This window comes from Leuciscus leuciscus (assembly GCF_965113295.1).
Source record: "Leuciscus leuciscus genome assembly, chromosome: 9".
In the NCBI taxonomy this organism is placed as follows: Eukaryota; Metazoa; Chordata; class Actinopteri; order Cypriniformes; family Leuciscidae; genus Leuciscus; species Leuciscus leuciscus.
This window is the reverse complement of record NC_138733.1, coordinates 28,325,795-28,339,831: the sequence shown is the minus strand read 5'-3', so window position 1 is coordinate 28,339,831 and position 14,037 is coordinate 28,325,795. Positions and strand designations below refer to the sequence as shown.

The following is a 14,037-nucleotide window of genomic DNA, read 5'->3' as shown; positions in this document are numbered from 1 at the left end:
CCGCTTGTTAAGTCTGACGTCCCTGTTTCCAAGTCCAAAAGCTCTATCAGATGCCAAAAACAAACAACAAACAGTGCTAATATACACTCATTGTGCTGTAATATTCCTGAAAATTATGATCCTAACCTTTATCTCTATTCCGAAATCTCAGATGGTTTAGTTATTCAGCTATTTTGAATCATAAAATGTTGAAGTCTGGGATGCCGTTAGACTGAGACTGTAATGTACACTATAGCTTTTGAAAAGCTTAAATGTGTGACTTGAATCAACAGTTCCCATAAATGGTTGTTGAGTATTCTCAATATCTAGAAACAAGATAGAGGAAGTAGAAGTAGAGGTTTCGACCCGGAAACAGTATTCCTTATGTCACAACAAGCAGAAAACATTTTCCATTTTAACAGAGTTAAGGTGCAGTAAAGTTATCTGTTGTTCTGTGAATGTTCACTGGTGAATTCAGTCATTTCAATAAGAATCCACACGATCAGCAATTTTGTGTGGTGCTTCATACATTACATCGCTACACTGCTGACAATGGTCAATGGACATTTTTGCCTGCGTAATTTCACGAAATTCACAAATGTGATGCACCTTTACTCGCTGCAACATAAAATGCAATCAATTATAAAATCTTCACAAGGGACACGTGAGGTACTTAACGAGTTAGAAAAGTGAAAAGGTGCATCAGCTTCATTTTCCTGTTTGTTTTTCCTCTTTTCTGGTGGATGGTCCAGGCACTTCAGTGATTTTCAGGTCTACAGGAGGATTTTTATTCTTGATCAAACTTGTATTTCAGCTTACCGAGATCCCTGCAAAGTACAAAATGTACTGTTAGTAAGGTTATTAAAGTGATAGTTGTGAAATTTAAATAATTTCCTCAGCCTTGTGACGTTCCAAACCTGTTTGACTTTCTGTCTGTGGAACCCAAAAGCAGATCTCAGGTATAATGCAACCCCAGTCACCATTCAATATCACTGCATGAAACACAAGCAGAAAAAAATGGTGTAATTCATTCATGAAACCATTCTTATGTACACTTGTGTAGTTCAATTCAATGCAACAATTTATGTAAAAATGGTTAAGCTCCAAAAATGTCCCAGAAAAGATCCTAAAAATAATCAATGAGTTCACAACTCATGTGTTATGGGTTGTGTTGTAAGTCTTATGAAGCCATATAATAGCTTTTTCCTTCTTTTTTTTTGTCGAAAAAGACTAAACTTGAAGTTATAATTCAGGGTTCAAATGTCTTATATTCAAATGCAAATGATTAAGGTATAGCCTATAAAAATGCATAGCATTATTAGCTCCAAACCTGTGATATTATTTTTCTGAGTAACATGAATGAGATTTGAGAGCATGAGGGAAGATTTTCAGAGAATAACTGATTAAAAAACACAAGTACACAGTCAAACAATACAATTTCACACAGAGAAAGTTCATAGTAATAAAGCACTTGCATGTGGTGTAGGTAACTTACTGTAATACAATGTTGCCTCTGAAATGTTCAGATTATTTTAGAAATGTACTTGTTGTTCTGGGGAAACAAAAGAACAAAGCTGATTATTCACAACATAATATTTATTGACCAGTAAATGGCTTTAAAATGGTATTTGAGAGAATGACGGCACATGTAGTAAGTAAAGTTAGGCTAACGTTAAACAAAAACAGACCAAACTATATTAACCTGCTTTTGTTATTCATAACAAACGCCAATGACGACAGCAGGAATCATCTAAATTAGTTAGGCTATATCAGCAATTTGAAGACACGGTTTTACAGAATATGTTGAATTGAATGACTAAATCAATCTAAGACAATAAGTCAATAATTTCCATTTAACGTTAGTTAGCATCGCGGCTAAAACCTTCATACCAGATACTGTGCAATAAACGAGTGGTAAACACTGTAAAAAAGTAGTAATGTATAATAAATTTAGTATATGTGTGTGTTTGAATATATAGTGAGTAGACTCTGTATTTATATTTATTTGGCGAGTTTACAAACCTTGTAAAGGAGAGCTGAACAAACGGCGGAAGCTTTGATGAGAGGAGCCGTTACCCGATGACGTCGATCAGCTGAGCTTTGTTGCGCGTGAGCAGCGCGAGGATCACTGAAGCGACGACAGTAGAGGAATAGCAGCAGTTTCGTGACAGAATAAAACTTTTCTCCTCCTGGTTCTTCTTCAAATAATAATAATTTATGAAGAAGTAGGTAAAATTATTCTTTTATTACTATTATTTATTCAATAATAATTAATTAATTCTTATTATTAATATTATTATAATTTAGTGTTATTGTTTAAGGTTTAAATTAATCAATAAAATAGGCCTATAGATACTAAATAAATGTAAGCTACCCAGGTGATAAAAACGTAGGCTACTGTTAAATGTATTAAAAATGTATTAAAGTATATTTGTATTGTAGGCCTACTAAAAACACACTCGAGTACATTTTTAATAGTACGTCTTTTTCACCTGGGTATGTATACTGAATCAAACTTAAGTAGCCTATAATAATAATAATAATAGGATAATAATAATCTTATTCTGGCCTCACTGAACCATTGGGTTCCTCCAGATGCTGGCTTTAACATAAGAGATCTTCCAGGAACCACTTAAATGTTAAAAGATCTTCCAATAACCCTTTTATCGCATTCAAGTTCCTCTATTTTCCCCCAAAGCACTTCGAGGTCTCATGGTAATGAAAAGGTGACTCCAGAACCTCTGAACTAAATACAAAGTGCTTAGAGGATCCCATAAGTTCCAGCAAGAACCTCAAAGATTGTCAATGCTCCTCCAGTAACCCTACTATAGGAGAAAGAGCTTTGAGGCACTTAAATTACATTTTGAAGTTCCTTGAGTATCCGACAGGATATTTGAGGCTCCTTTAGTTTTTACAGTGTACTGCCCGTTTCAGTTTATGCTGTTGTCTCGTCCTCGCTGCTGTCGTTGTTGTAGACTGTACCTTTGTTGCATAACTCTGGTTTTTCAATAAAACTGCAGATAGATCCTCATCCTGTAGACCGGCCATATGAATGTAAATAAAATAATAATAATAAAAAAATAAACAATCACATATTTTACTCACCCTCATGCTGTCCCAGATACATAGGCCTACTTTATTTCTACAAATAAACACAAATTAAGATTATTTTAGGAAAATAATCTATCTCTGCGAGTCCTAAAACGCTTTAAAAATCACACACAGCGCATAATCCATGCGACCCCAGTGGATGAATCAATGTCTTTGTGAGTAAAACATAAGAAAAATACTACTCATTCAAACTGTTTTAACTATTAACAATCACTTCCGACCAACTGTCATGGATGGGTTACAGTCCACTTGTATTATGGACACACAGAGATTAATTATTTTCTTACAAATCTTTGTTTGTGTTTACGTGAAATATACATTCATATTTTGATATGCTGCCAGAAACTGGAGAAGACTACGCTTCAGTGCGGTGAGAAAGCTATGCATATTTCTGTCCAAAAGCCATTCCTGAATATGGAACGTAGCCTATTTTTTCAGACAGGCAAGACAACTTGAAGACGAAACATTGGATGCGTATCACACAAGATTGAGACAGATGGCAACAAAATGTGAGTTCACAAATGTGGACAAAGAAATCAAGTCACACATAATTTTAAGCTGTAGTTCATCGCATCTCCACAAAATGGGACTACGAGACATTCAGTCTTATACATATGGGATGGCATGAATGTGAAAATGATGAGAGGTAAAAAAAAAAAATTGTGTGTGGACTATCCCTGTAAAGACAGATATTGCACTCCATTACCACATATTGTACCCATTCACTTTTCTTACTTGTACTGTAACATGAATTGTTCAAAGAATCATTGCATTTAAAATATATATTAATTTTAAACGTGTATTATGTACTTGCGTATTTTGTATAGTAATGTATATAATTTGAATACTGTGCAAAGTGTGCATCACATGTATAGTATGCGGTTAGTGTTTTGTGGATTCTGGTCTTTCCTGTCACAACATAATTGCATCCAAGAGTTTCACTTTGATACTTGTGTATGGTGCTGTAATGACAATAAAGAAAGTATTTGAATACATATTTTCAATTACATTAATTCAACTGGTTTTATAAAAGTATTGAAACTGCTGATGATTATTACAAATATATTTCCAATTTTAAATATTAGATGACAATGTTACTAAATAAAACAGAATCTTACCGCAATGAACAAAGGCTTTGGCTCAAAATGATTCTTTAAAGTGTCCACAATGTCTTTGTTAGACTTATCCTTTGGCTTCTCTGGTAGTACCAAGTTCCTCAGTAAACCGTAGGTGGTGGCTCCCATCACACTCAACAAGGTCACAACCTGTTCCTCCTGTTATGTCGTTTGCCTCGAAGGACTGCTTCAGCCGTTCAATATAAGCCGACCAAGACTTTGCTTTCGGAACAAACTCGCTTATACTTCCAATAAGCGCCATAATATGAACAAAACTTTATCCTTGTGTATCCAAAACTGTCTCTTTTAGCCACAAATTCGCAAACGTGCGCCCCCAAACATTTCTCAACATTCCCAGCACTATAGCTATACGGAATCTCTATTGTCTCAAATGCAAAAATTGTAAGCATTCAATACATCACAGTTTTGAAGCAAAAAGGCTAAAAGACCCAGTTTTCAAAAGTCTTGTGAACAAATATTCAGAATGGATTTTATGCAGTGGTGTAGTCTAGTTTTTTTACTGTGTTTTTTTTCTCCCAGCCTCATAGTCACCAGTCCCAGAGCGACACCCCATAAGCACAACCATTATTAATGCATACAGACTACATGTAATTGAGAGCATTCTTGCAACTACAATTAGCAATAATGGAAAGCTGAGGTTTATCAGTAGCATTATTAACAATGAACATTTGTGCAGTTCTATTACCAACACTCATTCATTACAGAATATTATGAACTGAATTATGAGGACACAAAAAGTGGTCCACATCTTCTCAAGCACACTTATCTTCCAAAACAGTTGTCAAGCTTAAGCTATGTACTGTATCAGCTTAAATGCATGAGAAAGCATCCGGGAACTGCTGCAAGACAAATAAGCATCAAATAAGAAAAATATATCTACGTAACTTTCTGTCTCTCCACTCTAACCAATGATGCCTGTTTTTAAATCCCCTAGCCTGACTTTCAGTCCACAAGGCTGGCCAGGAGTTCTCATCTCTCTCATCATATGAAACAAGGAGATATAAACATTGTATTCTGTTTACTACTGTACACACACACACACACACACACACACACACACACACACACACACACACACACACACACACACAGTATCCCAAGTTATTTCTCCCTTTCTCCCGCATTCATTGATCGTAATGTCTATCAACAATATTTACGCATGGTATCGATGATGACCTTCTCTGGCACTCCACTTGTGACTGAGGTTGTAGCGAATTTTGAACTGTTTGTATGACATACATAGTCTTCATCTGAACTCGTTGACGCTTCAAGGGTGTGTTTTGGATGCTTGTCGCAATTGTTGCATGTCGTGCTTTCAAACATAGTCTTTGTTTTAAAATGTCTCTGCTTGTCTCTGTTCAGAGTTTTCTTCCATGCATCGCTTCTATGCCATGGCTGCTTGTTGATCTGCTGTTTCTTGAGCTCTTCCTGCATCTAGAAATTGTTGAAGCGTCATTGTGCCGTCTCATAGTCCCATCTTGCGGAGACGCGATGAACTCACATTTTCTCAATCTAGTGTGATACGCATCCAATGTTTCGTCTTCAAGTTGTCTTGTCTGTCTGAATAAATACGTTCCATATTCAGGAATGGCTTTTGGACAGAAATAGGCGTCTAGCTTTCTCACCGCTGAAGAGTCTTCTCCAGTTTCTGGCAGCATATCAAAAATGAACACCTCAGGTCCCACGTGATGTAGTAAGACTGCTCTTTTTTGCTTGTCCTCCTCGATGTTGAATGCTCGTAGGAAGATATTGAATTTTCCATCACGAGCCGACTGAGCTGGGTTAGGAGTGAAAATCGAACATAGGAAAATGTGGGAGCGTCGTCATCTCGTGATCCGTGCGACCCAACCTGCCTTTTCTTTCTTTCTTTCTTTCTTTCTTTCTTTCTTTCTTTCTTTCTTTCTTTCTTTCTTCCTTCCTTCCTTCCATGGTAGACTCACATGTGCGATTTGTTTTAATCTGTTCATCACTCATCGCCAAGTTGTAGCAGCTTTCTTGTCTAATTAAAGAAAGATTGTGTAGAAAGGAAGAGTTGATCTCAAACATGTAGTTTAAATTTCATTTGCATTCACAGTACCACATGACAATCACGCACGCTTTTCCTTTCCCATACGCGTTTACATCACAGTCAGATGTTGAACAGAAAACATAGAACAGGACATACAGTTTCTCTCATTTTGCTGCTTTTAGAAATTCAGTCATATATTGTTTTGATACCCCTACTGAAGTCACTTGGAAACCATAAAAACATCTGAATCTGAAGACTGACCGTTCTAAAGACACAATGGACTCATGTAAATCATGTGAAGGCTGACATTCTGTATGTTTCATGAAGACACACACTTATTAACTAACTGATTTGAGAGTCATCTGAGCAGTTCTAATCAAATCTTCAAATGAGTGGATCATGCTAAAATAATGATTGTGGCTCATTGTGGAGCTATTCACCTTATTTTTCATTTAAGAGCGGGCGCATCCATTCGAACTTGATTGTGTCAAGGTTACTAGTCTCATCCCCTTCCATTTATTTTAGCTGTACAAAAACTGTCTGTTATGCTGCTTGATATTGCAAACTGTTACTTATTATCATATTTTGATTCATTTTCGTAATCATAAAAAATATTTTACCATTTGCAGCATTTTGCTATTCTTCTTGTTATTATTATCTTATACCGGCAAATAATCTGAAGTCTCCGCACAGTCACAGAAAACAGCTTCCCTGTTGAAAAATAAGGTGAATAAATCATCTTTTTTTTATTATTACCAGTTGTTGATTACATGTTGTATTTTGCATATTGGTAGCCTACCTTTGTTATGCATGTAGTCTTTTGCAATCGACACACCTGACTCTTGTACAACTTGTTCTTTGCCCGTCGTATAAAATATATGGCTCAATAAAACATCATAAGGGAGCAAAGTTCTGCTGTTCTCTGTAACAGTGCAACACACACCATGTCTCTGCTTGTAGTATTAACTGTATAACTGCAGTTAATGCATTATTTTAAAGGACTGGAGGTTATATTTACCTGTTAAAATAATTTTGGGACCCAAGAAGAGGAATTTGAGTGTCGACATGAATCAAAGCAGTTCACGTAGCTCCTCAGGTGAGTGTGATAAATATTGATTATTGCACAGTTTGATCTAACCGTTTTAGTCACATTTGATTAATCAAACTTTACTCTAGAAATGATGTCTGTTCGCTTATAATCGATTACTGCCTTTGATATTGTAATTATGATGAATCATTTTGATTCATTTGTTTAAATACTTTTTTTTTTAGCTATAGGGTACACGTCCAAAACAAGCTGAGAAATGTTTAGTTTATTGCTGTTTTATGTCTCTGCAAATCAAGACAGTGAACGAAGTCAACTTAGCAATAAGAAAAAACTAAACTATTATTCAAACTGAATTGATTATACAGAAAGCTATTACCCTTCAAATGGCGCAAACTGAAATTGCGAATTGAAAATCCGCCCATGGAAACATGTCAATTTCGCAAAAACTCTGTATGTTTGGACAGAAACCGAGGCAGAGTTCTTTATTAAATTCATAAAAGACAAAAGAATTACAGGAATACTGGATTCTAAGTGCCATCTGAAATTTTCTTAAAAATCATTTTTATCAAGCTTGTATATTTAAATTCAGTAATTACTCTTAAATGGCAATGAAAATGACCTATTAAATGTCATTTAAGTGAAATTACTGAACTTAAATATACGAGCTTGATAAAAAAATGATCATTCTAGAAGAAAATTTCAGATGGCACTTTGAGGCTTTTGCATCTGAACTCTTCATATGTAGGCTATGTATGTATGTGTATATATATATATATATATATATATATATATATATATATATATATATATATATATATATATAAATGAGCAATGCGATATGGCTGTATAGACTAAGAGAGAGATAGACTAAACAAGTGTACTGCATCTGATATAGGCTAGCATTCATTCTTCAGGCCGATGTCCATAATATTATATCCAAAAAAATCAGTTTGAAATGTCCGCTGAGTAAAGCTATATGTTTGTCTTTGTCCTTCCCATGACAGCGCTAAAACAACTTCCTTGTTCTGACCCACTCATAAAGACAGTTTTTGTCCCCATCTAATGGTGTAATAATGTAACTTTCACTGAAGTCCATATCACTATCCTTTCTCAATACCAAATATGGCATGTTATATACAATAATATTTATTGAACAACAACATTTAAATTAACAACAATAGCCATTATAAAAGACCATAGGAAATAAACAAGCAAACAATTTAGTCAACAAAGCAGCACTCTAGAACAGGATTTAAGTGAAATGGAACAAGTAATAGATTAATAAGACCAACGATTGCCTGTTTGATATACCCCAAATTAATTATATCTCACGTTTAACCACTATCTACTTATGAGCCGGCGGGAAATTCCCGAAGGACTGGCCGAGATGACGCTGTTCTCTGCGGGTACATGATCACTGAATGGCCGCTTCTGAACAGATCGTAAAATAGGCACTATGATTATATATTACTCACATATTTGAGGTCTAAATAACTACATTCTCGCCTAAATAAACTCTTAAAACTATATACACTTCGTGACACAACAGTAGTTTTTTATATATTTTTTTATATGGTGGATTTGCTCGACCGCCATGACAAAAGAACTGTTGTGTGTATATACAGTATACATGTTCACATGCTCTGCTCTGATTTTCTCTTAACAGAGCTGAGGATTGTCCTTTTTGGTCCAAAAAATGCTGATAAAGGTTCAGCAGGAAACACTATCCTGGGCAAAAAGGAGTTTGACTTGAAGAAGACTTTGCACAGTATGAAAATATGCAGTGAAATAGCTGGTAAAAAGATCACTGTTGTTGATACTCCAGGCTGGTGGGGAAATTTACCCTATGAAGAAAATCCTGAACTGTACAAACAGGAAATTGTCCTGAGTGTGACTAAATGTCCTCCAGGACCTCACGTCCTGCTCCTGGTCTTAAATGTGGACACAACCTTTAAACAAAATGAAAAGGACATTCTGTGTGATAATATTAGATGTTTTGGTGAGGAAGTATGGAGGCACACAATAGTGTTGTTCACCTGTACAGATCAACCTGGAGGTATAACAACACAACAGTTCATTGAGAATGAAAGTGAAACCTTTGAGTGGCTCATTGAGAAATGTGGGAACAGATATCATGAACTGAATACTGAGAACTGGGGTGATGGATCTCAGGTGACAGAACTGCTTGAGAAAATACAGGAGATGGTGGAAGGAAACAGAGGCGGCCATTATGAAATAAACAGAGAGACTTTGCAACATGTGAAGGAGAAGAGGAGAGAACAGGAAAAGAGAGCAGAGGAAAGGATGAAGAATCAGACAAGATACAAGACAAGAACAAGCGGTGAGCTTTTTCTATGTATATTACTTTTGCGTTTAACCAGAGACAGTTTAAGGGGGGAAAGAGCTTGGCCCCTTATATAATGACTGAGCAAGAGTAATTGTAACACTCAAAATGGTACAGTACCTCTAAAAAATAAAGTGCCAATTTACAGTTAAAGGACCAATCAAAACCTCTTTCTGATAAAGTTCACTCTAGAGTGCTCAGACACATTAACCAAGTTTTTAGCATGATTTGTACTAAAGAAACTATTTATTTTACCATTGTTCTCATAGTTATGTGCTAATTTGAAATAGTATTGTTCAAGCAGATAGCAGCTTTACTATTTAGCTAAAGCTGTTATCTGCTTAAACAATAAAATTGTATTTTCTATATAGGCTGCCTGAAAACAAGGGACTTTGACCTCTTTAATGTTTATTTTTATTTTTTATAGCCTACTCCATTTATGACACGATGTTCCTTCTCGACAGGGATGTCTTCATATTAACTGAGGTCATAAAAACTGAGTAACAGAATGCTGACCTACCATAATAAAATATTTGTGTCTGCCAACAGGAAATAAACATCCCCTCTCAGAGCTGAGGATGGTGCTACTGGGTTATAATGGATCTGGGAAGAGTTCAGCAGGAAACACCATCCTGGGCAAATCTGCGTTTGATTGCAAAAGATCACTTACATCTGTGATTCGAGAAGGAGATGTTGCAGGAAGACACATCACTGTGGTTGATACTCCAGGCCGAAGAAGAAATTACCACTCAAAATACACCCCTAAACTCTATAAAGATGAGGTTGTGTTGAGTTCATCTCACTGTCCTCCAGGACCTCACGTCTTTCTCCTGGTTATACGACTGGATGTTTCTTTCACTGAAGTGTACAAAAAGGCAGTAGAGCAACATGTTGCCTATCTTGGTCTAAATGTCTGGGATCACATGATTGTTCTCTTTACCTTTGGCGACTGGTTGAGAGACACAAGCATTGAACTGTTCATTGAGAGTGAAGGAGAAGCTCTTCAGTCGATAATAGACAAATGTGGGAACCGGTATCATGTCTTCAACAACAAGAACACAGATGATGGCAAGCAAGTGAATGAGCTGTTTGAAAAGATAGAAGAGATGGTCGCAGGAAATAAAATATACGGTTTTGAGATAATAAATCAAAATTTGCAAAAGGAAAAAAACAGAAGGCTAAATGTTGTGGAAAGAGCAAAAATAATGAAGGCTGCAGTGCAAAAAAGAAATGAACAGAGACATTCAGCATCAGGTGAGTAAACATTGGAAAAGATGGTTTCAATAGTGAAATAATTGAGAATATTTATGGTCTGTGCTCTGTCTTCTCTGTCTTTTTAAGGAGATACTGAACTTTTTGAAATGAGGTTGGTGTTGCTTGGACCACACTGTTCTCCCAAGAGTTCAACAGGGAACACAATTTTGGGAAGGAAAGCTTTTGACAGAATAATTGAAGAGAATTTAAAAGAAAATGGGGAAGTTGCAGGAAGGAATCTCACTGTGGTTTATACACCAGGTTTTGAGAAAGATTACCTTATTGGAAAGAGACTTGAGGACATTAAACTCAACATCTTGAGAACTGTAACAGAATGGGCCTCAGGAATACATGCTTTCATTGTAGTCCTATGTGTTGAGTCTTCTTTTGCAGAGGAAGAGAAGAGCGCATTAGAGAAAATCATGGAGCCTCTCGGTGAAAGAGTCTGGAATCACACGCTGGTTGTGTTCGCTGTTGGAGATGAACTAGGAGACACTCCCATAGAGTTATTCATTGCAAGTGAAGGTGACACCCTCCAGTGGCTCATTGAGAAATGTGGGAACAGGTATCATGTTCTCAATACTAAAAACTGGGGTGATGGATCTCAGGTCACAGAACTGCTGGAGAAGATCGAGGAGATGATGGCAGGAAACAGAGGATGTCTTTATGAAATAGACAGAGAGACTTTAGAGAGAATTGAAAGGACAGTTGCTGTACCCATTAAAAAAGCAGAGAGCATGGATGATCCAGTAAATCGTAAGTTTTTCTTTATTTATTTGCATATCGTGCAATATTTAAAGGGATTGTCTGATATATGAATTGCTTTCCTTGCAGTTGCCGAAGGATGCAGTCCTTCCTCTGGGTTCAGTTCAACATATATGTCCCAGAGATCGCAGGAAGCACCTGAAGAGAGGCATTTCAAGTCAAGTTCAAAAAGGAGCTCTGGAGTGGAGTCTCTTGGCTCTATTCCTGAGTTTGATTAGCCGCTTTTCCACTGTTGAGCCAGTGCGAGTCAGGGTCAAAATCAAGTTGCGTTTCCACTGTTGGACCAACCCAGCAGCGCTACCCTACAACCCAATAGGTCTCTGAATGCGTTTCAACTTGTCTATCAGCGAACTGTGACCGAATGGCTGTGAACATAAGGATGCACACAATTTTTATGATTATTCCGTACTGAAGAGAGTGTCATTTCAGTACATGTACATTTTGTTTGTTTAATTGTAGCATGCTTCTCACCTTCTAAGTCATTGGCTAATTGCTTGGAAATTTAGTTTTGACACCATGCTTGGGATTGGGATTTATTTTGTGCATTTTTAAAATGTTTATATGTTTTTTTTGTTTTATATGTTAATATGTACAACATTTTTCAGTGAAATGTAATTTTAAATCTTAAAATTATAAATCTTAAAATTTTTTGAATATCAATTTAATTTGGTATCAGGCATATTGATTCATTTCTGTCTGGGAATCTATTCTATTTTAATCAACACATGGTTTTTGACTGTTGAAAGCTGAAAGCTTTCCATTGATGTATGGTTTGTTATGATATGACTATATTTGGCCGAGATACAACTATTTGAAAATCTGGAATCTGAGGGTGCACAAAAAATCGAAACACTGAGAAAATCACCCAAAAGTTGTCCATTTATGTCGATTGTGCTGCATCTACTCACAAAAATAAATGTTTTATATATTTACGGGAAGAAATTTACAAAATATCTTCATGGAACATGATCTTTACTTAATATCCTAATGATTTTTGGCATTAAAGAAAAATCAATAATTTTGACATTTTACATACCATGTATTGTTGGCTATTGCCACAAATATACCAGTGCTACTTGTGACTGGTTTTGTGATCCAGGGTCACATATAACAAATAGTAATACACTCAAAATGTAAAAATATATACATACTCAACTTTAATGTATAAATATTGTTCTTTTAATTAAGCCAAGAGGTCAGGGCATGTATAGAAATTCTACTGGTCACTCGTCTTCATGTGATGTGAATTCGCAGCTCAGAGTTCACCAGACTTGAACTTTGGAAGCCAACGAAATGCGAAACTTTTCGCATACGCATGCGTTTGCAGTTTGAGGCATTCGCATGTGTAGAATGGAAGTCCATGGAAAAAAATGTGTAGTGTGACCGCCCCTTTATAGACAATGGCTGCTTAAGAAATTGCATACTCTCGAGTAGTTACTCATTTTGATTACTTCACACCCGCTAAAAAGGTCTGTTCTGTACAGCGTATGTAGTAGCCTATGAATGTAATCTGGACGTACTACATTGGCCATGTTGTTATTATCATGTGACCTAACAGTGTCAGTTAAGTTGCTTCACTGCCATTCACAAGTCCTCTACCGTGGGATAGAAAAAGTGTCCATCATATGCACACTTCAGAATCTGACCAGAAGACGTAGGTAATCCGGGTACTTTTTGCCTACTCTTCGAGGTCTGTGAATTTGGACATACTTCTTTTGTCACATACTGTTTTTTGCCTATAGTAGGGAAGTAGCCTATGTGACTTCAGATGAAGCCAATGACTCTGCTGGCAGCATTTGCGCATGAAGGTACCTCACGATTTCGGACAGATTCTGTTGCTAACTCTTTGCTGCCCGCCACCTCCCCAGCTCATCCTTGTCGTGTATAACGTTTGGCATTTTGCTTTTGTCATCATTGCTGTTCTGTTCATAGGGGGAATAGTTCAGCTCTCCCAGTCCTAAACTGTGTGAGCGTTCCCTAATGCTGCTGCTGTCCTCTGACTCTCTGCTATTTCATGGTGCTCATGAAAGGTCAGAGGACTCCCTGAACAGAGCCATACCGCCAAAACATTTAATTCAGAATTTATCAACTTGAATTGCAATTTATTCAATAAAAAAATTTCCTAAATCATTTTTATTGTCATGTGTGTTCTTGACTTAATGGACCTGACAGAACTAAACAAATATTTCATTACTACAGTAGAAATTAGGGATGGAGAAATGAAGCTCTCTCGGCCACCGTATGAGAGCCCATCTCCGTTAAAAATAAAATAAAACAAATAAAAGCCTGACTATGCTAAATGTTCAGTTTTCTGATACATATTAACATATTAAAGTGTGGCAATAAATTAAATGTAACAATAATAAAATAATTCTAATTACAATAATACCAA

The 14,037-nt window shown here is 36.3% G+C and overlaps 1 protein-coding gene across 2 annotated transcripts; it reads left to right on the top strand.

Moving 5' to 3' along the window:
- Positions 1–6,568: 6,568 nt before the first annotated feature.
- On the top strand, positions 6,569–13,775 carry LOC309505658 (GTPase IMAP family member 8). Of its 2 annotated transcripts, none has more exons than XM_082179123.1 (5): positions 6,569–7,330; positions 8,949–9,623; positions 10,176–10,880; positions 10,971–11,636; positions 11,715–13,775. In XM_082179123.1, exons 1-5 carry the CDS (start codon positions 7,300–7,302, stop codon positions 11,861–11,863), a joined length of 2,226 nt encoding a protein of 741 aa, XP_082035249.1. In that variant the 5' UTR covers positions 6,569–7,299; the 3' UTR covers positions 11,864–13,775. The 2 variants fall into 2 exon arrangements, with proteins under 2 accessions (XP_082035249.1, XP_082035248.1); XM_082179122.1 differs by having other exon boundaries at positions 10,968–11,636.
- Positions 13,776–14,037: the final 262 nt, after the last annotated feature.

What these genes read in the sequence shown, in the direction of transcription:
- LOC309505658 (XM_082179122.1), top strand. Translation starts at nt 7,300, where the DNA reads ATGAATCAAAGCAGTTCACGTAGCTCCTCAG. An exon ending in CAGTTCACGTAGCTCCTCAG is followed by an intron (nt 7,331 to 8,948) that starts GTGAGTGTGATA and finishes TTCTCTTAACAG; the next exon opens with AGCTGAGGATTGTCCTTTTT. An exon ending in ATACAAGACAAGAACAAGCG is followed by an intron (nt 9,624 to 10,175) that starts GTGAGCTTTTTC and finishes GTCTGCCAACAG; the next exon opens with GAAATAAACATCCCCTCTCA.